Source organism: Protopterus annectens, chromosome 9.part0 (genome assembly GCF_019279795.1).
Source record: "Protopterus annectens isolate FY-2018-M chromosome 9.part0, PAN1.0, whole genome shotgun sequence".
Lineage (NCBI taxonomy): Eukaryota > Metazoa > Chordata > Ceratodontiformes > Protopteridae > Protopterus > Protopterus annectens.
In genome coordinates this window covers 458,577,088-458,603,148 of record NC_056743.1, presented here as the reverse complement: position 1 = coordinate 458,603,148, position 26,061 = coordinate 458,577,088, and the positions used below count along the sequence as shown (strand labels likewise).

At 43.0% G+C, this 26,061-nt stretch overlaps 1 protein-coding gene across 2 annotated transcripts in view; it reads left to right on the top strand.

Annotated features, from left to right (window-relative positions):
* LOC122811267 (inositol polyphosphate-5-phosphatase A-like) overlaps window positions 1-26,061 on the top strand; it is a 1,048,439-nt gene that overhangs the window by 804,584 nt on the left and 217,794 nt on the right. For both annotated transcript variants that reach the window (XM_044082997.1, XM_044082996.1), the window contains exon 8: window positions 17,424-17,543. In XM_044082997.1, the coding sequence (XP_043938932.1) occupies window positions 17,424-17,543 (120 nt within the window). The remainder of the gene's footprint in view (window positions 1-17,423; window positions 17,544-26,061) is intronic.

The window sequence follows — 26,061 nt, the reverse complement described above, 5'->3', positions numbered from 1 at the left end:
GTTTTTTTAGACGGTCAGCATATGGCATCTGCTTTAGGCCTGTGATTCTTTTAGTGAGGTATTTCTGTGGCCTTTCCAGCTGTTGCAGATGTCTTGTGAGGTACATACCAAACTGGGCATTATACTCTATAATGGGTCTAATGAGGGATGAGTACAGTGGGACAATGACGTCCTTTTTTCTGGATGAAAAGCCCTTAGTGATGAGGTGTGCCAAATAGAAGGATTTCCTGACTGTTGTGGCGATGTGGTTATCGAAAGTGAGACCACTGTCCACCTGTGTCCCTAAGTCTCTCATCACACTTTTGATGTTTAACGTCCTGCCACCTATGTGGTAATTCATGGGTACATGTTTTTTTCCAAAGGGGATAACTATACATTTCTTGGCATTAAGCTTGAGCCCATGGCTCTGGCACCAGTCAACTGTTTCTGTAAGGCCTTTTTGTAAAATATCCACATCATTTGGGGATTCAATAATGGCTCATCTGCAAACTTTGTTAGCCAGAGTCCCTTAGTGTTGGCCTGTACTTCAGAGAAGTAGATGCCAACCAAGAGTGGTCCCAGGACTGAACCCTGAGGTACTCCACTTGTCACTTGTCTGGAGCTGGATTTGGAGTTGGCTACTTTTACAGTCTGGGTTCTGTCAGTAAGCCAGTTGGCAACCCATCGAGTGACGTAGGGATTTATGCTCAGCTTAGTAAGTTTATCTATGATTCCAGAGTGGGGGATGGTGTCGATGGCCTTGGCGAGGTCCAGATAGGCTGTGTGGACCACCTTACCCTCGTCCACAACTCTGGAGACTGATTCGAAGAAGTCAATCAGATTCAGGAGACAAGATCGGCCCTTCACAAACCCAAACTGAGTGGGGTCCAGTGTTTGAAGGTTGCCAATGTCTTTGTTTATAAGTTCCATGATAATGCGTTCCATGCCCTTGCAGATCAGGCTTGTCAGACTGATGGGGTGGTAGTTCCCAGGATCCAAGGCAGATCCTCCCTTGTGGAGCGGGATAACTGTAGCTGTGCACCACTCAGTGGGCACAAAGCCTGAGGTGAGGCTATGATTAAACATGACACTTAGGTGAGGTGTCAGTTCATTTTGTAGTTCATGTAGTACACAGCCTGGGATGTCATCTGGTCCCATGGATGCTGTATTCTTAGCTTTGGAGAGTGCGGTTATTACCTGTGTGGCCATGATTATCGGAATTTGGCAGTCTTTTGGTATTGAGATGGGCCCTTTAGGGGGTGAGAGGGGGGTGAAGGTGGCACTAAATTGATCTGCCAGGATATTGGCAATATCCTTGGGATCAGTATATTTAATGCCATTCTGTTGTAGCTCAGAGCAGATCTGAGCATTGCCATTCAGATTCTTGACATAACTATAGAATGCCTTGTGGTTGTCTTTGGAATCTTTGGCAATTTTATTTTCGTAACTAGCTTTTGAGGATTTTATGAGGGATCTCAGCTTCTTAGTGAGGCTGGTGAGGGAGTTTTTTGCATCCTGGGATTTTCCTCTTTTCTGCAACAGTTTCTTCCTTTTGTTGTATAGTTTGTTTATAGCAGGGGACCACCAGATTGGCTTCCTTTTTTTGGAGAAGAGCATCTTGGTTCTATTTGGAATGGCACAATTCATGCATGAGTGGATGTGCTCGTACAGTGCCTTAGTGTAGGATTCTGCAGTCGAACTTCCAGATCCCGTCTGCATGGGTGTTGTGAAGGTTGTCACTTCTGACTTCAGAAGCATAAAGTTGGCTTTGGAGAAGTTTTTTAAGGAGGTTTCCTTACTGGGGGGTGGGGGTGGGATGTGGATGTCAAAGGTGATTTGCTTATGGTCAGACCTGACCAATGAGGGGGTGACCACTGGTGTGGAGCATCGATCTCCTATGTTGGTAATGACCAGGTCTAGGATATTGGCTCCCCTGGTGGGACAATGGATTAGTTGATCCAGGGCGTTGGAATTTATGAATTCCAAGAACCATTGGGAAAAGGAGTTGGTACCCGAGTAGTTTTCCCAATTAATGGCAGGGTAGTTGAAATCACCCAGTATTAGGGTGTTTGGTTGCATCTTAATATTTTCCAGTATGTTTAGAAAGGTGTAGTGAGAATCTTAGGGCATGGTGGGGGATCTGTAGCAAGCTACAACTTGGATTGCAGTCTTACCTAGTGTTAGTTGCACCTGGAAAATTTCAAATGCATTGTGTTGGGCAACTAGCCTGGAGGTGTGAATACCCTTGGTGAATATGGACACTCCTCCACCTTTAGTGTTTCGGTCTTGGTTTTGTGGCCGAAAAGTGTGGTAAGAATTGTAGCCTGGTATTGCAGGGGTGCTCTCTGGAGCCTTGAACCAGGTCTCAGTTACTGCACAGATATCTGTGTTCTCCATTTTTAGGAGTGCCTCGAGAGAGTGCATTGTGAGGTTTAGACTTCTAGCATTGAGTAGCATTACCTTCAGATTTTGCATGCTTGTATCTGTTACGGTGGTGGTTTTATCCTTTGAATCTTGCCTAAAAAAGGCACTATAGGGGTGGAAAGAGCTTTAGCCAGTAACCTGAATCCCAAGGGTGACAGGTGCAGACCATCTCTGGCAAAGCATCGTGGTTTGTCGATCATGTCTTCCCAGGCAGACAAATACTGGATCCCCTTTGAATGACACCAGAAGCTTAGCCAATTGTTGAAGTCAGTCATTTTGTCCTTATACTGTGGTATCATTCTGGGCGAAGGCAGGATGCTACTCAGGGCTAGGGTCATACCTGCCTGGGTCACATGCTCCAAGAGCTCTTCCATGTCTCTTTTCATGTAGTCCAGGGAGGTACGTCTCAAGTCATTCACTCCAGCATGGACAATGACAGAGTCGTATTTGTACTTGTTGTGGAGTGACTTGAGTGCATGCGTTATGTGGCGGATCCTGGCACCTGACAGGCAGCTGACTGTAATTTTCTCCTTGTTCAGCCTGGTGAGTGGGACATCAGTGTGCCTGACTATAGAGGCACCTATGGCTAAAGTGTTGGGTACTTTGTCTTGCCTTAGGGGCTGTTCTTGGGTGGCACACTGGTGTTGTGAGCTATGTGTCACTTTGGTTGTGACTGGTGTTTGTTTGTGTTTCGGCTTTGGAGGTCCTTGTTGCTTGGGCAGGTTAATGTTAAGGGCCTCCGCATATGTGGGTTTAGTGTTGCTATGTGTGGGTGTTGATGGTGTGGGTTTTGAAGGGCTATGAGTTGCTTGAGGTGTAATGCAGGTGTTAACCTTCTCCTCTTGACTGTCTAGCACAATCTTGGCCGGAGAGAGCTTAGCTTCCAGTTTGGTATGTAAGTGTATCTCTCGCAGGTTGTAGTGTTGGGTGGTAGGAGGAGAGGATTGTCTGTGTTCATGAGGCAGTTGCCGCACTGCCCCAATATGCCCAGATTCACCAGGTGGACAGGAGAAATCACTGCAAGCTGACCCTTGGACATGCCTGTTTAGGTGCTTTTTTGTAAAGTTTAGATAGTGTCTTGAGATGTACATACCAAACGGGGCATTGTATTCTATAATGGGTCTAATGAGGGATGCGTACAGTGGGACAATTACCTCCTTTTTTCTGGATGAAAAGCCCTTAGTGATGAGGTGTGCCACATAGAAGGATTTCCTGACTGTTGTGGCGATGTGGTTATCGAAGATGAGACCACTGTCCACCTGTGTCCCTAAGTCTCTTATCACACTTTCGGTGTTTAGTGTACTGCCACCTATATGGTAATTCATGGGTACATGTTTTTTCGCAAAGGGGATAACTATACATTTCTTGGCATTGAGCTTGAGCCCATGGCTCTGGCACCAAGCATCTGTTTCTGTAAGGCCCTTTTGCAGAGTATCCACATCATTTGGGGATTCAATAATGGCTCCCAGTTTGCAGTCATCTGCAAACTTTGTTAGCCAGAGTCCCTTAGTGTTGGCCTGTACTTCAGGGTCACTCTATCCTTGTGAAAGGTAGTGTAGAGGGGGTGGTGGGCCTGTAACTCTGACACTCTTCTAGCGGAAGTAATGGCCACAAGCAGTACAGTCTTCCATGTACACATTTGTAAAGTAGCAGTGCTAGCTGGCTCAAATTTTTTTATTTTTATTTTTATTTAACATTTGTTAACCGGGAAAGTCCGACTTGGAACAAAGCCAATTTTCAGCGGAGGCCCAGGGAGAAAGGCTCCAGATGCATGTCTTTGTAACATGGGAGGAAACTGGAGCACCCTGAGGAAGCCCACACGAACGCAGGGAGGACATGCAGACTCCACACAGAAGGCACCCCAGCCGAGAATTGAACCGGAGAACCTCTTGTTGTGAGGTGACAATGTTACCACTGCACCACTGAGCCGTCCAGTGTTAATTTTTCTAGAACAAAGTTGATGTCCCGGGGTGGTGGGATGGGTTTTCTAGGTGGTCTGATGTGTAAGACCCCTCTCAGGAAAAGTTTTACATCCAGCCTGGATAGCAAAGGGGAATCTGGAGGCAGGCAAGCTGAAATGGATAAAAGATGGACTTTCACTGAAGAGTAGGAAAGGCCATCCTTAATGAGTTCACACACATAAGGAGGGACTAGGGATGAGTCTGCCTGGCCAGGGTCACTGTCCGTATATAGACACCATTTGGAGAATCTCTCTCATTTTGATAAATATGATTTCCTAGTAGCAGGTTTCCTGGCCTCCCACCCCTCAGGACTGTAAGCATGTCCTCTGAGTAGTGGTGTCTGAAAGGGATTAAAAGTTTATCACCCAGAGTGTTAGGCCTAGCATCTGGTGAGGGTGAATTAAAGTTCCCTTTTGTTGTGTGAGTAGGTCCACCTTGTGGGGTAACTTGTGGTGATTGCCCTTGGCTAATGAGAGAGGTAGGGGGAACCAGTGTTGCCTTGGCCAGTAGGAAGTCACCAGCAAGATTTTTGGTTTGTCCTTCCTGATTTTCAGTAGGACCTTTTGGATCAGTGGGAAGGGTGGAAAAGGTATAGAAACAGTCCCTTCCATGGAATGCTGAAGGCATCCACTCTCCACTCTCCAGACAAGTGGAGAGTGATCCTTGCTGTAGAATTTGTTCAATTGTCTGTTCTGGGGGGAGGCAAACAGATCTACTTGAGGTGTGCCATACCAGTGAACAGTGTCTAGAAAGGTCTCCCTGTTCAACATGCACTTGTGCTGTAGAGAAGATATTCTGCTGAGAATATCCACTTGTTTGTTGTCCTGAGAGGGGGATGTATGAGGCCTGCAGGGTCAAGTTGTGCCTGGAGGCGAGGTCCCAAATTTGAATAGTTATCCTGCAAAGGAGGTAAGCTCTGGTCCCTCCTTGTTTGTTGAGATGCCACATTACTGTGGTGTTGTCTGTGAATATTTGAAGGGGGGCCCAGTTGGAGAACAGGAAGAAAAGCTTTCAGGGCCAGAAGAACTGCAGTCATTTCCCTTACATTGATATGCTTCTTTTGAAGGGTAGGATTCCATGCTTCCTGTACCCTCAAACATTTGCAGGTGGCTCCCCACCCTAGGTCTGATGCATGTGTGTGCATGAATTGGGTTGGGGAGGAGATTTTAAGTGGTAGTCCTGGGTTGTAAAGGATTTGTTGAATCCACCACCTTAGTTCTATTTTGAGGCAGGGCAGAATAGGAATTAGTTGCTCTAAGAAGTGTTGGTGTTTTGACCACATGTTTTTCAGGTACCATTGGAACTTCTGCATGTGCATTCTTGCTAAGGGAAGCATAGAGATGGTGGCTGCCATCAGCCCCAGGAGTTTCAGGAATTGTCTTGCAGATATCTGGGGAGTTAGTAAAAGGATTTGGAAGTGACTGTAGAGGGACAGGACTTTGTCCTGGGGAAGGAAAGCTCTCGTCAGGTCTGTCCTGATTCTGCAGCCCAGAAAGATTTTGTCTTGCTGCGGGAGTAAGGAGGATTTGTTTAAATTGAGTTTGAAACCCAGGTTTTGTAGAAGGGAGGTGGTGAACCTGAACTGATTTTGGAGGAGGTCTTCTGTTTCTGCTAGAAGGAGAATGTCATCTAGGTAGTGATATGTTTGGACACCTTTCATCTTGCAGTAGGCAATGGCTGGGGCTAGGCATTTTGTGAATACCCTGGGTGCAGTAGACAAACCAAAGGGCAAGACTGTAAACTGAAAATGAGAGCAGGGTCCAGTAAAACATAAGAATTTTCTGTTGGAGGGTTTTACGGGAATATGGAGATAAGCCTCCTTTAGATCTAGTGTGGCCTTGTAGGCCTGGGCTGGAATTAAAGATAGAAGACTTTGAAGGGATAGCATTCTGAAAGATGCTACTTTTAGGAATTGGTTTAGGATGGATAGATCTAGTATTGGTCTCCAAGGCCCATCTTTTTTGGGGACCAGAAGGAGTCTTGAGTAAAATTCTCTGGCTTCCTGTCCTGGAGGGACTGGTTCTATTGTTCCTAATCTTTGGAGGTCTAGTAGAATGTGAGGAAAGAGGTGAATTTGATTTTTGGGTGGAAAGGGGATTGGCCCTGGGATGGGGTTTTCCTTCCAAGAAAGGAAGTATACATTTTGAATGATAGTCAGTACCCGTTGGTCTGATATGATTTTTTTCCAAAAGGGGAGGCAGTGGGGTAGGCGGACTGACAAAGGTAGATGGGTAAGGCAGTCACACATTGTTGGGTGCCCTAATATCCTGAAAAAGCTGTCTTGGAGTAGGTTGAGGGGAAGCAGGTCTGGAGTAGGTTTGCCTCCTGGTTCCTCGCCTGTGCCTGGTAGAGGAGGGGGTGCCGGAGAAAGGAGTTCTCCTGACAAAAGAAGTTTTTGCAGGATAATTCATGTAATACTTAAGAATAGGAGACACAAGCAAATGTTTGATGTCCTGCAGCTCCTTACTTTTCTCCTGTAGATTTTTAAAAAGTTGTGCAGATTGTTTGCCAAACAAAAGATTATGGTCTAATGGGGCAACCATAATTTTAGATTTGAAATCCTCAGGGAGTGGTTGTAGGCAAAACCAACAGTATCTGCAGAGAACTGAAGCAGAAGCTGCAGACCTTACAGAGGCCTCTGTGGCATCATAACTGCACTTAATTAAATGTCTGGCTACCTGAGAAGCCAGTGACAGTTTAGATGCTATGTCAGATTTGGTAGGGCACTCAGGGGTGGTTGCCAAGAGAGTGGAGGCTTGTGAAACTAGGTCCAGAGCATATTTTACCATGTGTGTTTGGTAACTGATAGCGTGGAAGGCCAAGGTGGAGGAGGTGTACACTTTTTCACAATCCTGTCCATTCTTTTACTATCCTTATCAGTGGGTAGAAGAGATGCTGAAGGAATCAGTCTGGATTGCTTGTCAGGTGAGACAGCAATTACTGCAGGGTCTGCCAGGGGAGGCTTAACTAAGAATTTGTGGTCATCAGGCACTTTATAGAACCTGTCCTGTCTCTTAGGAGCAGGTGGCTGTGAGTCAGGATTCTTGGATGCAGAGGTGAAAGCATCCAGATAGGCAGGTAAGACAGGTGGGATGGCTGATGGGGAGGGTGATTCCACTTGAAGTTGTTCAGAATACCTCCTCTGGGTGCCAATCATCTGGGTAGTGTCCCATTTGAAGTATTCTTTCATCTTTGTAACTGTTTCCCCAAAAGTAATATCCTCTGATGGGGAGACCCCTCAAATGGATTCCTTATTTGGGGAATAGTAATCCAGAGGAGAGGCAATTTGTGAGGCATAAGAAACAGACTCATCAGAGGATGAGTAGTAAGGTTCTAAATCCTCCTAGCCTTCTTGAGTAGTAGGCAAGGGGAGAGAAGTGGCAGAGGCAGGCCTAGGACTAAGCACTGGAATAGTGGAGGGAGAAGAGTTTGTGGGTCTAAGAGCCATAAAACCCTGCTTCAGAGAATTAGTAAAAGATTGCCAGTCTGGGACCCCTTCTTGGTAAGAGTCAGGTGTTTGTATTTTTGTTTTCACTTAGAAGGCGTATGTCTGGGAAAAGGCCAGTTTTCTAGGGCCTGGGCTTCAGCTAATGGCACCTTGGTTGGTCATCCAACTGTTTCTGGTTCCCCCTTGACATCAGTAGGGACGGACGTCTGAGCAGTCTCCGAGGACACGCATGCCATTATGTCTGAAGTGGTTTCCCTCGGTGGGAGCCATCGAAGTTGATGGTTCAGTCAGACGTCCCTCAACCCCTAGATCAGAAGCTGGCGGGACGTCTGATGGTGGAGTGGCAACGGAGGTAGGCCTAGAAACTTTGGCCTTTTTCCATGGTGGTTCAGTTAGAACGGCCAATTTGGGATCCATCCTGACCGCAAGCTTTTTGAGAAGTTGTTTCTCGAAATATAAGTTGAGGGCAGCCATACAGCTATGAAAGGTCTTCAGAACAAACAATTGGCAAATGGAATAAGCAGTTTGGTCGTGTTCCTTCCCTAGACAAAAGACGCAGTAGTCGTGTGTATCTTTATGCGGCATCTGATGCCCGCAATGGCATTTGCTTTTCTTAGCTGACATCAGCTAATGATAACTACAGCTAACCAAGCTCAAGCAAGAAATGGAAAATTTCCCCAACAGGGTACTTAGCTTTTTAGAAGTCTTCTAATGTAGGAGCAAAGCGATCGATGTGAAGTCATCTGTGGCTGAAAAGTTCTGAGGTCTGTGCATGCAGATACCACATTTAAGGTTCCTGGTTTATGGCCCTTCATGTGATGCCCCACGCACCTACAGCAACCAGGCTTAAGCTTTTGTATAGGAGCTGACATTTGAGTCACCTGCGGCGGGGAATCCCACACAAAGAATACTGCAACATAGACTCGAAGGACATCAGGAGCTTCTGCAACCACTCACCTTGTAGGTGTGGTTATGGGGGCCACCAAACCCTACAAGTTACTTTCAGTAAAATCACCTTTGTCCTCTTACTAGTAGGCAAGCCTAATGTGCTATTGACCCAGCACCAGGATCATTGACTGGAGCAAACCCAAGTGGTTGGTACTGCACCATATTTTGCAACACAGCTAGGCCTATAAATAGAAGGGGCAAAAATAGAAAGAGAGTAAGTACAACACAGTAGTAGCCATGTCCATGCTACAGATCTTCACAGGGAGCAAAATGGTATCTCCATGTGTATGGCCATACATCATAGACACCACATGAATTTGCCTGGCAGCAACAGTCAGCTAGTGAAAATATCAAGCATAGTGTGCACATGTCCTATATGTACTTCTGCAATACACTGAGCAATATGGACAGATAGTAGACAGTAGCTTGGGAGAGATAGCGTATCACAAGGGGATGGAAGTCCAGCTGTGAGTGGGTGTGTGGGTGGGGGCTCGCCATGTTACAGAACATAGCATAAGGGCATGACAGGTTTACATTCATTACGAGTGGGGCTTACCATGACAGAGAACACAGCCCAAGGACTATGCACCCAGACTGCAAGACATGCTTCAGCAGAAGCAAGAACATATGTACATTGGTCAAGGCATGGCCATGTGTATAGAGAGTGTTGAGAAGCACAAAATATGGACCTACAGTACACTACAGACCATCAGCACAGTGTTGCATAAGTTCATAGGTGTTTACTAGGCTAACGACCACAAGGGCTTTTTTAAGCCTAGCCATGCATCCCAAATCTCTGACAAATTCTGATACCCTTGTTAAGTGTAAGCATGGGCCTGGGAGATGAACCATTTACAGGTTACCTGTGTCTATTAGAGACATAGGTGCCAAACCAGGGATGGATTTCTGGTTTCCCATCCAATTGTCCAAGTTGCACTTGAATTGGGTTAGGGAGAAACTCTGCTTCACATGGATGGGAAGCCTGTTCCATAGATGTGGTAGTTTGTGGGATACATACCTATCTCTCCAGCAGGTCCTATTTATATCACAGGCAAGGTTTAAGTGTTTAGAACTGGTAATCTTAGTGCTGTTTGTTTTGTGGATATGCAGGAGGTTCATCAGAGTGGGGTCTGACAGTGCCCTGTATGCCAGGCATAGATCTTCCATCAAACACCTGTAGGAGACAGAATACCTGGATAGGGCTTTGAGGCAGTCTGCATAGGATATTTTATTTATGACCTGTATTCTTTTAGTGATAAACCTCTGTGGATGTTCCACTTGTTGGATATGCCTGGTTAGGTATATACCAAAGTGGGCATTGTACTTAATGACAGGTCTGGTGAATACCGAATACAGTGGGACAATGACTTCCTTAGACTTAGATGTTTATAAGTTGCACAATATAGAATGATTTCCTCACCACTGTAGACATACGATGGTCAAAGGCTAGATTACTATATATGTGTGTATCCTTAAGTCCCTGACTACTGGGTCAACTCTAAGGGGTGTGTTGTCAATATGATAGTTACCAGGAATGGATGACTTCCAAAGGATACTGTTATGCATTTCTTGGCATTTAGTTTTAGTCCATGGCTTTGACACCAGTTGTTTGTCTGTGTCAGCCCCTCCTGGAGAACGTGTGTGTCAGTGTGAGATTAAAATGACAGCTCCTAATTTGCAATCATCTGCAAATTTAGTCAACCAGAGACCACTGACATTGGCCTAGACTTCTGAGAAGTAAATGCCAAAAAGGAGCGGTCCAAGGACTGATCCCTGAGGGACTCCACTTGTAACTGACCTCTTTGTAGAGGTGGACTCCCCAGTTCTAGCTTCCTGGGTCCTGTCTGTCAGCCAGTTGGCTATCCACTGGGTGACATATGGGTTTTTACCTAACCTCTTGAGTTTGTCAACAATGCCTGAGTGGCATATTGTGTCAAATGCCTTGGCCAGGTCAAGGTAAGCAGTGTGAACAATTTTGTCCTCATCCATTGCTTTGGTGACCTTCTCAAAGAAGTCCATCAGGTTGAGTAGGCATGATCTGCCCTTTACAAAACTAAACTGGGTTGGGTCCAGTGTCGGGAGATTTACTTTATCTCGATTGATCATCTCCATGATAATTCTTTCCATGGCTTTACACATAAGACTAGTGAAACCTATGGGTCTGTAGTTTCCAGGGTCTGTAGATGGCCCACCTTTGTGCATGGGGATGACTGTTGCCTTTCTCCATTCTTGAGGCATGAAACCTGTTTGGAGGCTACATTTAAATACTAATTCCAGAGGCCCTGATAGGTCATGTTTCATGCTAATTAGAAGGCATCCTTGGATGTTGTCTGGACCCATTAATGCAGTGTTCTTGGTCTTAGATAGAGCATTAAGGACCTGTTCCCTTGTGATAGCAGGTAGAGTTATATTTTATGGTATTTCCTGAGGGAAGCTTGAGGGGGAGAGAGGGGTAAAGTTGGAGGTGAAGTTGTCAACAAGTAGGTTTGCTAAATCTTCTGGTTCAGTATAGGTGACTCCATTACCAATGAGCTCTGCACACAATTGTGTATTGCCTTTGAGGTTGTGGACATAGCTAAAGAATGCATTGTGGTTGTCCTTGGCCTGGGAGGCCAACCTCACCTCAGATTTAGCTTTGGTAGACTTTATTTGTCCTCTGAGTTGTTTGTTTAATTTGATGACAGTGCTTTTATCCTGCTGGATGTTGCACCTCCTAATTTTTGTCATGATTTTCTTTCTCCAGTTATACAACCTGAAGGTAGACAGTGGTAACTTTCCCATTGTTGCCGTCAGTATGGGATAGGGTGTAAATGTACCACATTAGAGTAGCAAAGAGGTTATTGGTGGGAGGGAGACAATACTGAGATGCAGGGATCAGTCAAGAACAGTCATGCCACACGTGCAAGAGCATACAAACACACACACACACACACACACACACACACACACACACACACACACACACACACACACACACACACACACACACATTGGATGACACTTTAGCCAACAGGTGTATACATGTTGTTATAAGCCCAAGTGAAAAACAACAGCTGGACCAGTTTAGTCAGGAGACAAAGAGTTGTTACTGCAGACAATATACACATATGTAATGTGAATCCTAGAAAAAGGTAAAACCAATAAGGCTTTCTAGTATCAAGTGTGGCAGATAGTTGTGCAGGATATCTATGCAGTGGCCAGACATCCTAGTACAGTAGCAAAGATGCACCACACTGTCATATGTGTGGCACTGCATACCTTGACTAATTCACAGGCCAATGGCTGGAGCAGATCCACCACAGAAGATGGACCCTCATCACAGATGCAGCTCACAGAGGTGGCAGAGTTCATGGTAAGCCTGTCCAGAGCAGGAGAATGAAGTGTTATACCTGATGGTGGTTTTGAAATGGGGACTGGATTGAAACTGACATTCAGAATGTCTGTAGGGAATGTGGCAAATTAGTAATATCATGCACATTTCATGTTTTACATTGGCCTGTATATGAGAAGGAGTTATTCAGCAGAATTACTATGCATATCTGTTCTTCAAGTACATTATGGTTGCAACTGCAACAACCTACACTACAAGATATGTATGTATCCATATGCTGTTCACATACATCACTGATACCAGTATGTGTGCCATGGGTTGTGGAGGAACAAGGCATATAATGTAGTACTGTCACAGATATGTCTTTATGTTTTCAAAGACTGTACTGTTTAGGGGTCAGCAAAATGGGTGACACATGCCTGAGTTCAGCAGATCACCTGTGGCTGACAATGATAGGATGTGTACATGGCATAGTCAGATGACACAGTAGTACTGTTAGCAGTGCTAACATTGGATAACAACACATATCCCTTCCATATTAGGTGATGGTGGAGAGGCATGCTGAACCTACAGCATCACCTGTGTTTTAGAAAGCTGTTTAGTCAGTGTGAATCCCACCCAGTCTAAACAGGAGCTAACAGAGCAGATGGCATCTGTCAGCTACACTGCCTCTAGTGTGCACACACTCACCACAGCAGAGAGTGGTCATAACTACCATGACTCCAGATTTTTTCCCAACATGGGAACCACATTTTTTATCAATCAGCAGATGTGCAGGGAAGTGATCCAGGTTCATTCAGCCGCCACACACACCCTGGTAGAAATGGTGAGTATGTTTTGTGGCCTGTTTGAGAATGTGTAACTGCTACATGGATTGCAAGACAAGCTGCAGGGCATACAAAGTGGCATGTCATATAGTGACATGGAGCGAACACACATGTTGAGGTCACTGGTAGCCCACAGGGCATTCATTGATGTATCCATGAAGTTATGGCAAATGCCCTCCTTTGTGCCTCTACAGAACGTACTGATCATGGCTGTCCAGGGGTCTGTATCCATGGTGGACAGTCACACTCTAGGTTTACAGAGATGACACACACTGCCCCATAGACTGCATCACTGTCATCCCTGGAAGTGGCAGCCACCACACCTTGGTATAGCCAGTCTTATAGTCTTAGCCCATGATGGTCATCTGACTCCACCGTAGGAAAGCTCAGCAGGTTGTCTGCTGTACTTCCAGCAGTTTCACACTGCCCTATTCCCCGTTAGCCAGCAGAGTGCCACAGCGATTGCAGCCATCTCCTGAGTTGTGAATGGTGTCCATCTAATGACTCCTAACATGGGGATCCACATCGGGGGTCTCATACATGCTGTTGACATGCTGTACTGTTTCTGCACGTGGCGTCCATCTAATGGGTCCTAACATGGGGGACCACATTGGGGGTCTCATACATGCTCTTGACATGCTGTACTGTTTCTGCATGTGGTGTCTATCTAATGGGTCCTAAAATGGGGATCTACATCAAGGGTCTCATACATGCTCTTGACATGCTGTACTGTTTCTGCATGTGGTGTCTATCTAATGGGTCCTAAAATGGGGATCTACATCAAGGGTCTCATACATGCTCTTGACATGCTGTACTGTTTCTGCATGTGGCGTCCATCTAATGGGTCCTGACATGGGGATCCACATTGGGGGTCTCATACATGCTCTTGGCATGCTGTACTGTTTCTGCATGTGGCATCCATCTAATGAGTCCGGGGTCTTATACACGCTCTTGACATGCTGTACTGTTTCTGCATATAGTGTCCATCTAATGGGTCCTAACATGGGGATCCACATCGGGAGTCTCATACATGCTCTGGACATGCTGTACTGTTTCTGCATGTGGCGTCCATCTAATGGATCCTAACATGGGGATCCACATTGCGGGTCTCATACATGCTCTTGACATGCTGTACTGTTTCTGCATGTAGTGTCCATCTAATGGGTCCTAACATGGGGATCCACATCGGGAGTCTCATACATGCTCTGGACATGCTGTACTGTTTCTGCATGTGGCGTCCATCTAATGGATCCTAGCATGGGGATCCACACTGCGGGTCTCATACATGCTCTTGACATGCTGTACTGTTTCTGCATGTAGTGTCCATCTAATGGGTCCTAACATGGGGATCCACATCGGGAGTCTCATACATGCTCTTGACATGCTGTACTGTTTCTGCATGTGGCGTCCATCTAATGGATCCTAGCATGGGGATCCACACTGCGGGTCTCATACATGCTCTTGACATGCTGTACTGTTTCTGCATGTGGTGTCTATCTAATGGATTCTAAAATGGGGATCTGCATCAAGGGTCTCATACATGCTCTTGACATTCTGTACTGTTTCTGCATGTGGCATCTATCTAATGGGTCCTAACATGGGGATCCACATCGGGGGTCTCATACATGCTCTTGACATTCTGTACTGTTTCTGCATGTGGCGTCCATCTAATGGGTCCTAACATGGGGATCCACATCGGGAGTCTCATACATGCTCTGGACATGCTGTACTGTTTCTGCATGTGGCGTCCATCTAATGGATCCTAACATGGGGATACACATCGGGGGTCTCATACATGCTCTTGGCATGCTGTACTGTTTCTGCATGTGGCATCCATCTAATGGGTCCAGGGTCTCATACATGCTCTTGACATGCTGTACTGTTTCTGCATGTAGTGTCCATCTAATGGGTCCTAACATGGGGATCCACATTGGGAGTCTCATACATGCTCTTGACATGCTGTACTGTTTCTGCATGTGGCATCCATCTAATGGATCCTAACATGGGGATCCACATCGGGGGTCTCATACATGCTGTTGACATGCTGTACTGTTTGTCATGCAGAAAGCATTCATTGCTGACACAGGACAGTCACACAGTGCACTTAGCCAATGTTTACAATGTAGAAACTACATCCCAACCATGGAGGGCTTAATCCCTGGCTCACCTGAACTTGCTACCTAGCTGAGTGGTTGCCACATCCACTGCCATAACCCTTACAGCTATGAGAGCATTGCTATCACCTGTCACTTTGCCCCTCATCACCTATACAAGTGAGGACTGTGCCCTGCCCACCCATCTTGTCTATGTGGGTAAGGTAATATCTGATGCTCTGCATGGTCAATCAGTGTATAGCCCAGGTGTGTTAGTGCATGCATCAGTTTTATTCTGTTACCCTTGTCATGGTTCATAATTGTGGACCAGACTGTTTGTCAGTGCTGTAATGTATTGCACCTGTCTGTACCATGCACGGTGTGCTGCTGCAGGTAGTTCTCCCTATGCCACTACAGGTCTGTCAGGCAGTACTGCAATGCTCACAAGTTGAATCTACTTCTGTAGTACCGCAGTGTATAACATGATGCACATTGGGAATCACTGGCTGTTAATTTCAGTTGCATACAGCATTGTGCTTCCAGGTGCATCCAAGCAGCAGAAACACTCTTTCACAAGTCAAAACACGTTTGGCAACATTCCAGGTCTGTGAATGTGTATTGTTGTACACCATTTTAGTCATAGTCTGGAGGTTTTGTATGGGTGTTCTCATTCACTTTTCCCAGTTTTATCTTGCTTCACCTGCGACACAAAGCAGTGCCTACTGCAGTGGAAACAGGATATCCTGGCCAGTGCAGCTGGCAATGTATGCATCCACCAACTAGATCACCCCGCACAAAATGCTGGTAGAGACTGCAAATGTGCCAGATGTGGGAATCATGAGCACTGCCTAGATAATACACAAACATATTATATGTAATACCCCGTTCAATTGAGATACTAGATTCCATGTGGAGCAGTTGAGGCCTTGATGGTGATGTTGGTGAAACTAGTGGCTCCCATTATAAATTGTCCACATAGTGGTAGTTCTGTGTTCTGCAGTTTGTGGAACCCATATATGTTCTTCCACATGCTGCAGCATCATATCAAGAAACTAGTATGGGATCCATGAGTCTTGTGCCTGTGAAACTCCAAATGTGTCTCCATCTGGACGCTAAAAGGTCCCTATAGCAAGGATGGTTAATGTTACACAATCCTTTGTGTCCACTGGATTGTGCATTCCATGCAAATTCCTTGATTTCATATGTCAACTAATTCCTGTAGAGTGTAGAGTGATGTGTGTTTGTGTACCTCTCTGACGTCCCTTCCACTGCATTCCTCCCACTTCATGCATTTCACCCCTTCTGTCTTGCCTTCTCTTTCTCTCTGTATTTATGTGTGTGTGTGTGTGTGTGTGTGTGTGTGTGTGTGTGTGTGTGTGTGTGTGTATATACATATATATAAAACATGAAGGACCTTTCCTCACAAAAAAAGTGTTGTGCATCAGCCCAGACTGCTTTCTGTTGATGTATTTCTACCACGTGTTCTTCAGTTTGCTATTCCCCTTTCCATCTGTTTTATGGGGTCAATAAGGAGGTCAGCTAGCTGAGTAACAGCTGAGTGATCATCATCATCATCATCAACAGCAGCAACAGCAGCAGCGTGCCACTGCAGATTCCGACTCGCGCTACCTACTCTGCTTCCAGTGTGCATTCTTGTAATGCTTCCACAAAGGAGTGTCAGAGTGGCATCTCGCCCTTCTACTTGTCATATTAGCAATGTTTTATGCTTCTCTTGCATCACTTACATCCTGTCCTGTATACCTCCCTGAAGTGCAGATATTTGCCTACTCGTAATATGTCCCTGCTGAGTTATTTCTGCCTGTTTTTTTTTGCACAACGGAGTATTGTCTCCTTGCAGCTTAAGCCATCTGCCACCCTGAAGCAGATTTTGATGAATCTTAGCCATTGTCTTTTAGTATGTGGAACTATTGTGCAAAGCTTAATTGAATTTTTCAAGTAAACAGTTTGGAACACAACTTTAAATGGCAGATTAATGGTAGTGGAACAGCATGCTGCAGTATAACTTACCATGAATTTTTTTTCAAAATGTTAGTACTAAATGAATGACAAATCATCAATATGTGGAACAAGTTTTTGTGATGCGAAATGAAGAACTTTTTCATATGGTGAGTGAGATAAGATGTAAAAATATATAATTGCAGTGTATTGTAGATTGGCTGCAGTGTATCACTGACATCTGTTAATTTTATCTCGAACCTCAGCACCATTTCCTGCTGTGGAAGCAGCCACTGCGGTTTGTCACATGGTTTTTCATGGGCTTTTGTACTAGTCAGTTTGTGTTAGCACACTTTGTTCTTACTTTCCACTTATTTTGGCTTGGAGCCACCAGAACCGTGAATGATACTTGAGCTTGTCCTTAGGACTTATTATGTCTTTCTCTTTCATCTGCAGTAATTTTAATCTAGTAAACGTGCACCTTTTCCATGATGCATCAAACCTTGTGGCCTATGACTCCAGTCCTTCCTTTTATTGTGGGAATAGAGCTGAAGCCCTCAGATATGTCATCAACAGGTAAGTTTAGTCTTAGTACTGTGGCATCCTCTGATGAACATTTATTTCATTTTTTCACTAATGTTTTACAAAAACAAACACTACAGAACAGCAGGATACAAAAGCAAAGAGCAAAATCATGTCAGATTTAGTATTAACTGGGAATATTACACCTTACTAAACCAGAATTTCCAGAAAACAGTCTATTGAATCATGAGATCTTGAATTTATACTGTACATTTTATATATATCTAATGCTGTATGTGGACCTGATTGCAATTTGTACAGAGGGAACCCCCCCAACACACATTGCCACTCCTTATTTATACTTTCAAATTTTGTTCACCCCAAAGATGAAAAAGTATTTTCCTTTGCTACAAAACTGTCTCCCTCACAGCTGTACTGTACAGACATAGAGTTAGGGTATTTGGGTTGCAGTTATGGGGGACTCAACCCCCACATACAGGAATGCAGAGGAGTTTGCACCCTGCCGAAATTCATTTATGTTTTTGTACAGGTTATATTTTTGGGTGGGGCAAATTTTCAGGGTGTCATGATTTGGTAAGTTATGTTTAGTCAATCTAACTTGATAGTGTATTACTCTACGTATGCTTCTGATTTGCTGATTGCTTCTGTACAGGTAGAACACAGTATTCAGGGACTGGAAAGCCATGGGCTTGACACTCCCATTTCAATGGCTGTACCTTTGTAAATGTGGTGTGGGAAAATGCACACATATGCCTGGATTTGTGTTGCCCCCTGATGAAATGGGTGCTTATGTAAGCTACCAGGGTGGAGCCAGGGCCATAAAAACTACCCTTATTACTGGGATGCTGATAAGGGCATAGATCACTTCCATAGATGTCTGAAGAGCATCTGTCTGCTCAGCTGTCACCCCCAACTTGCCCCCAATGGGAGATACACAAGAAAGTGGAATGAATGAGCTAGACTGGCAGGGGGAGGTTTGATGGTCAATAGCCACTGAAATGGAAAAATGGTCTTGGCTGTATGATTTTTACATTTAAAATTGTACAGTCAAGGCTAGCCTTAGTAATTATGGGGCCTAATTTTGACCATTTGATGGGGCCTCTCAGCTGCCCCCCCCCCCGCCACGTACAACTGAACCTTCCCTCCACTTGCTGGATTCCTAAACTTAACATTATATCAGATTAGGTATCAGAACTATATGCTGTTACTGCATATTACAAATAAAATGTTATGTTTATTTATTATCTTATATTTTGTCATATAAGAAGTAAACAGTTGGTCTCCTGTATTATCCCAGAACCAACATCTCATGTAGTTCCTCTCTCAGCATATGTTAAGTTGCTCAGGTACTCTATAAGAGATCTGTTTAATGGGCCAGTGAAACCATATGTCTACACGGTGCTTTATCAGATGTGTGCACCCTGCCTTACAAGTAAACATGTTCCCAAACTCCTGTAGTACTGCTCTGATCTCCTGAACCGGGGTTGGGGATAGCTGCACACTCCCTTAATTGCTCCTCTTCTTTTTCCATCTTTTCTCTCCTTTTCCTTTCTTTTCTTCTCATCATTAGCCTCATTGCTTCCCTGCTTCACACCCCACGACCAGTTATTGTAGCTACTGTAAATACTTTGTGCTTCTATTTTATTGTCTCCATAGATACATTATACTATATAACATTATGGCAGTGTACAGGTACTCTTCTTAAAGAGTTTACTGGATAAATTCTTGTACTGAATGTACTTTTGATTATTCTCATTTATGATACGCATTAGACTGACTTGTACCTGTCTGTGTGCTTGCCCTTATATTACCACTGTTGTTGATTCAAGTTTGTTTCTTTGGCTGCATTTCTTGCTGTGTTGAGTCTGAGGAACGTCTAGGTGGATCATTGTTTGTCTTTTCGGCTTTTTCCCAGTTAGGGGTCACCACAGCGGAACTCCGGTCCGCTAATGATTGGCAGTAGATTTTTTTTTATGGTGCCGAGTTGCCAGCCCGACGCCCAACCTTCAGTGAAGGCACGCCCATTCACGCATGTCTTTCGGAGGCCACTCGACTGCGGGGAGGACATGCAGACTCCACACAGAAGGTACTCCAGCCAAGAATCGAACAGGAGAACCTCTTGCTGTGAGGCAACAACGCTACCGCTGTACCACCATCATTAACAAATTTTAAAGTAAATACAATACCTTTGTGAATTAAGTGCTCTACACATCCCATCCCTAGGATGTACTGTAAGCTAAACAATCAGACCATAGCACTGAAAAGCAGGTGGATTTCTGAAACATGAAACCTGCTAAAAAATGTGACTCACCAGTCTCCAGATCTCAACTCACATGCCCTGTGTCCCTAGATACTGGGCCAATGTCAGTGGGCCTGTGCTTAATGGTTGTGAAAAGAATGGGAGACTAAAAAATATGAAAAATGTTTTACTTTCATTCTACATTAGTCCCTTCTTCCTTCATGAGCTTCCAACCATCTCCTGCACGTGCTCTGAGTGATTGGAGTTCCTTACCCAGTTAACCCCTATATATTGTTTTAATCAGTGTGTTTCCATAACGCCTCAGAATGGCCAAGATTAATAGGAATAATAACAAGCCGCTCCCTAGAAATGGCATTGATCACAAACTACCCTATATATAACTATCTCTGAAAGTATATTTAATTATTTGCTAAACTGAATAAGTGGACTAATACATGCAGGTCCTTTCCGGCCATATCCTAAATCACAAGGGCAGCAGTGGACAATTTAGAGTAGTTACTAAACATCATGTTTGGCATAGGGGGTCCTAAATGAAAGACCAGCACTGGTAGAGTTTTTAATAGATTCTAGAACAGAAGCTGTCATTAAAAAAGGAATAATTAGTAGAGCATATAAAATATTGCATGATAACTATGAGTCAATCAGAGGAGGTTATAAAGGATTGAGAAGAGAGCAATTCTCAAAGGAAAATGGGAGGATATATGTATATCTCCCAAATATGCAAGAAAATCTACAAGATTTAGGATTTTTGCCTGGAAATATTTACATAGATATTTTTATATCGCAAGTAGACTCCAGAGAATTTTTTCTCAGGCAGACAGTAAATGTTGGAGGTGTGAAGGAGAAGAAAGAGGTAATTGGGAACATATTTTATGGGAGTGTGGTGAGTTGGCAGACTTTAAGGATTTCCTGCGGGATGCATTGTCAGAGATGCTGGATGGGCAGACTGGTCTGACGGGGGAGATGATTTTTCTGAGCTGTGATAAAGAATCGGAATTCCCTCGACATGGTACGGCCTTGCTTTGTCTAATAATAGTAGCTGCCAAAAAAGCAATTACTAGAAATTGGAAATCAAAATCTAAACCAACTATACTGGAAGTAGTGAATACAGTAACAGAGATAAAACAAGTGGAATTGAAATCTTTAGAAAAGGGTAGGAGCAAACTACATAGGAAAAAATGAGAATTGTGGGAACAATAAATACAAGGAAGGAATGAGGCCTAAAAGGCAGCAGGACTTAAATGAGCTATGCAATGTTTGAGCGAGAAAGATTGGGTAGATTATAAATGATGTAAAATGTTTGCAACTGGGAGTGTGTCAGTATGGTCTGTGATGTAAAATGCTTGCAACTAGGATTATGTCGGTGTGGTTTGTTTTCATTTATATAAATGTATGATCGCCTGTGTAGTAAGTGATGGTTTAATAAAGATGTTTCTTGTTTAAAAAGGGCAGGAATTGAATAATTTATACAATATTGCTTAAGTTATATGATATATAGCCATATATGTGAAGTATAATGTTTGTTATGTTAATAGTTTGATTACTTTTGTATGAATGCAAATTAATTTGCCAAAATTCTACACCTTTCTAAACATACTGGAAAATATTAAGATAGAGCCAAAACACCCTAATACTGGGATTTTAACTACCCCCCTGCATAACTGGGAAAACTACTCATGTACCAACACTTTGTTGTTTCGGTTCTTGGTCATTCATAAATTCCAATGCCCTGGATCAATTATCAATTGTCACCATACCAACCTATGAACCTATGTCACAAGTGATAATTCAATACAGGTGTTTGGAAAAAAAAAGGTGAGAATAAATTAGAATGCTTTAAAGAAACCCACATGAATGCACGGAGAGATGCAAAACCCACCGTTTTTTTTTTTTCAAACATCTTCATTAAATTTACACACATGACAAAAGCAATCTTACATTTATATAAATGAAAACATACAAAATTGTATCACTTTAGTTGCAGTTTACATCGCAGACATCCTTGAAACAACTGTAGCTGTAAACACTATACATCACTTATAAACCATCCAGTCATTGTCAGTTAAGCATTATATAGCTCATTCAAATCCTACCTCTTAAACCTCTTTCCAGCTCTGCGTGTATTGTTCCCATAATTCCCATTGTTTTCTATGTAGTTTGCTCCTTCCCTTTTCTAAAGATCCCAGTTCCAGTTCTTTTATCTCTGTTACTATATTTACTACTTCTAGTAAAGTTTGTCTAGACTTTGATTTCTGTTTTCTAGTAATTGTTTTTTTGGCAGCCACAGCAAGGCTTTACTATGTCTAGGGAATTCCGATTCTGTAGCATAACTCAAAAAAATAATATCCTGAGTCAGTCCAATACACCCACCCAGCATCTCCAGCAGAGCGGTCCGGAAGGGAATCCCAAAAGTCTGTCAGCTCATCACACTTCCAAACAATATGTTCCCTGCTACCTCTTTCTTGCTGATCACACCTCCAACATTTGCTATCCACCTGAGAAAAAAATTCTTTGGAGTCTACTTTGGGTATAAAAATACCTATGTAAACACTTCAAGGCAAAGATCCTAAATCTTCTACACTGTTGGATATTTGGGATATATACTATACTCCCCATTGTTTCTTTGTGAATTGCTTATTCAATCTCTCTTCCCAATCCTTTCTAAGCTCCTCTGATTGTTTCTTATAATTATCATACAATATTGTATATGCTTTAGTAATTATTCATTTTTTAACGGCAGCTTATTTTCTAAACTATATTAAATACTCTACCCGTGTTGGTCTGTCATTTAGGGTCCCCTTATTTCTTTTTCTTTGTGCTCAGTTTTCTACGGTACACTTCATTAAAAGCTCCTCCCTACAGTAAAATTTTCTGTTTTTGAGTTTCTGCTTGCCCTGTATTTGTATTTGTATATGGATTCCGAAACTGCGATAATTGCCGTAGTACCAGTCCAGCTGCCTTTTTTTTTTTATTTATTCTAAGCCAAGTAAATTGTTTTTATATAATAAAATAAAACGGCTCAAAATAATAATATTAAAACTTTAATAATATAAACACAACCGGTATTGTTTTGATTATTTTTCAAGTTTGGTACTGTGTTTTTTTTTTTGCCATTGTGGATTAGAGAAATTGTTTTTTTATAGTTAACTATGACTCCGGTCTTTCAATACACATACCTCATGTTCACTTTTCTGTTATTACTTAACACCCCTCTGTGACCGCAAGAAAACTGGTATCATTCTGTCACAAGTCTTGGTGATTAGAAGTTACCTCACATCCCAGTATCTGTTACTTTATTATTTTTTTTACGTTTACTAGTATTTGTGTTCACACCTTCTAAGACTAACTATTCCACAGTTTTTTATTCTAATTGTATCCATTAGCAAGCAGTCATAAAACCCATATCTGCAAGAGATCCGTATACCTGTAAACTGTAAACACAATATACTAAGACGGAAAGAAACCAATTGCTGGCAAAATCAATACTGCTGAAATATGAAAGTGTAAACCACTTGTTTACCATAAAAACTTCAGTTTATTGACAAACTTGGTTAAGCGCTTTCACCCGCTGTAACAGGGGCTTCATCAGAACATCTCTAAGAGAAACTGTTACAATTTAAATAGCAGTTTTGGCGCCAATGCTACAAACATTTAAAGCAACATGTACACATAAAAGATTTTACACATCCTAAATGTTTCAACCATTCCAAAACAGAATGTAATTAATTTTAACACATATATATTTTATTGAGAATTAATATTTCAGCAGTATTGGTTTCTTTAAGGTGAATTTGGCGTCTCAAGAGCCCGTGGACTTAGCATTCTTAGTATATTGTGTTTACAGTTTAGAGGTATATGGAACGCTTCAGTTTTTTTTTGGTTCTGGAATATCTGCAAGAGACGCAAAAGAAAACATAGGTACCTCACTATCAGTCTTAAAATTAAGCCTGATCTTATATCCAGTAGACAAAACCAGATGGTTAATCCTAGTATGGATTGAAATTCACATTGAGCATTCAGCAATAGTTACTGACTACTGTGGGAACATGGGACACTAACACTGTGAGCCATACAGGAGGAGTGAAGCTGCAGTTCCTAATAAAACTGGAATAGTTAGCAATACAGTGCATGATGGGTATTGTTGCTGACACCACTAATGAGGATTACACTCAAGGGAGCAAGATTACGAGTAGGAAAATGCATTGTACTTTACAGTACTGTCTCAGGCAAATCTGTAGGCCACTTAAGGCATAAAGACCCTGTCATAGCCTAGTGTGGGGTACCCTGATGGACTGGGGCCCTTTTGAGCCAAATAGGTCCAATTGGCCTAAGGCTGGCCCTGCGTACCGTTTTTTAATATTGTAAAGTTTAGAGTTTCATTGTATTCATGACTATTATTAACTACACACTTCCCTGTTGTGACAACTTTGTGAAATTACTGGGAGCATTAAAGTGTTTTAATTCTGATAAATAATTTGAGCATCATAGCATTAAGTGAAAGAAGAAAAAGCACCCCATGGGTCATAATATGAAGGATACTACCACACGCAAACTACAATCCTGCAAGTGTGAAATATAAGTTAAGCATCAACAAACTGATTTTCAGTTTTAGAGCCTATGTTTTGTCACAATAGGATTTATCGTGGGAGCTGGAATGTGACAGACTGTGTATTAGTCAGCAGGATGAGGCCCTAAGTAAATTAATTTTATTACTTTTCAGATTATTTGACCAGGCTTTGTAAGTCAATTTCAGCCACATCTATCCCTGGTGCATTTCATTCCTATACATTAAGAAGGTATTTTAATGTAATGCACAGAATTCCTGCTGTTCATTACACACACTCAACTAAAACCACTCCAGTTCAAAAGCATCTGAATAGACATGGCCAAGTTACTCCTTTCAGGACTAGCAAAACAGAAATCCCCACAATGCATTGTCCATATTCTTCTCATGTTCCATATGAAGTGCTCCCTACAACGTGACTCTCACTGGCGAATGGAGAGTTGATTGGGATTCCCAGGCAGGAAGTGATGAGCTGTAGGGTTGTTCCCTACCCTGGGAATGCTCACCTTCTGTCACTTGGAACAAGCGGACCAAATAGATGCAGGTAAGAGGGACTACTGGGCAAAGTCATGGGGTGAAGCAAAAATAAATCTAGGAGTGGATCACTGACTTGCACATTCTTCTGGGAGTGGGTCTTGATCTTGGGGACTCGGACATTATTACAGACATCTTAAGCCACATTACAAGTCCTTTCCCACAATGGAAGCAGTGTTGGAGGTACAATCCTGTGGTCTTTCGGGCACTGGGTTGACATGAGGTTGGGCTGTTTACTAAATGGATAAAGTCCTTTTCAAGTTTTACTACTTCAGTATGGCAGGGTGAAGATTCTAGATTCATTTTCTTTGGATTGCAGAGGAATATTTCTTTATACCTTTCCTTATTCAACTCTACTCACCATGTCTTCTTGTGGAGTTCAGTCAGTTTACTAGTCAGTCATACTTGTTTATCATGCCTAAACCTAGACTTATTATGAAAATAATACAGGCAGCAAACAACAGTAAATGAAATCACTAGCAAGGATGTTTACAGTTCATTCTGGATGTTCAACAAATACAAATAAATATAGCTAGATTTGTGATTATAAAAGCTTAAGTGCAAAGATTAGGAGGCAGTGTAATAATGGTCTTGCTGAGCAAATAAGCAGTGAAGAACTTAATTCTCTGCAAAAGATAAGATTGTGAGGCCTATAGGCTCAGAGCTACAAATCCAAATCAGTTCAAGCTTGAGTGTTTCAGCCAAAACCTAGGAATCATTAAGTTCTACAGCAGAGATGGGAGTGGACTAGGAAGGAAACACATTTTACTTTATTTAGGAAGGACCCAGCCTATTTAGGGTTCATGTATGGGATGGTATGCTAGTATCACTACCTTGTGTTCAGATATAGCTGTTATCAACAACCTGTACAGACCATGCAGCAGAGGAGTTACATTGCTGTGACATTCTATATCACCATCAGGTGACCCAGGAGACGGGTATCAAAGTTTATGGTAAACAGCATTACACTAATCTAAGCACAATGAGAAACAAAGCAGTTACCATGTTTTTAAGGTCTTTATATGATTAAAAAGTGCTTAATTCAAGCAATGTTTCTTGGATCCTACACAGATACCAGTTACAGCTGTCACCTTGCGGATCATGTCCAGCCTACATACTAAATGCATGAACTCTACTCTGCTACCCCGTAAATGATAATGGGACAGACTTGAAGCAGTGGAGGGCCTCAGGGT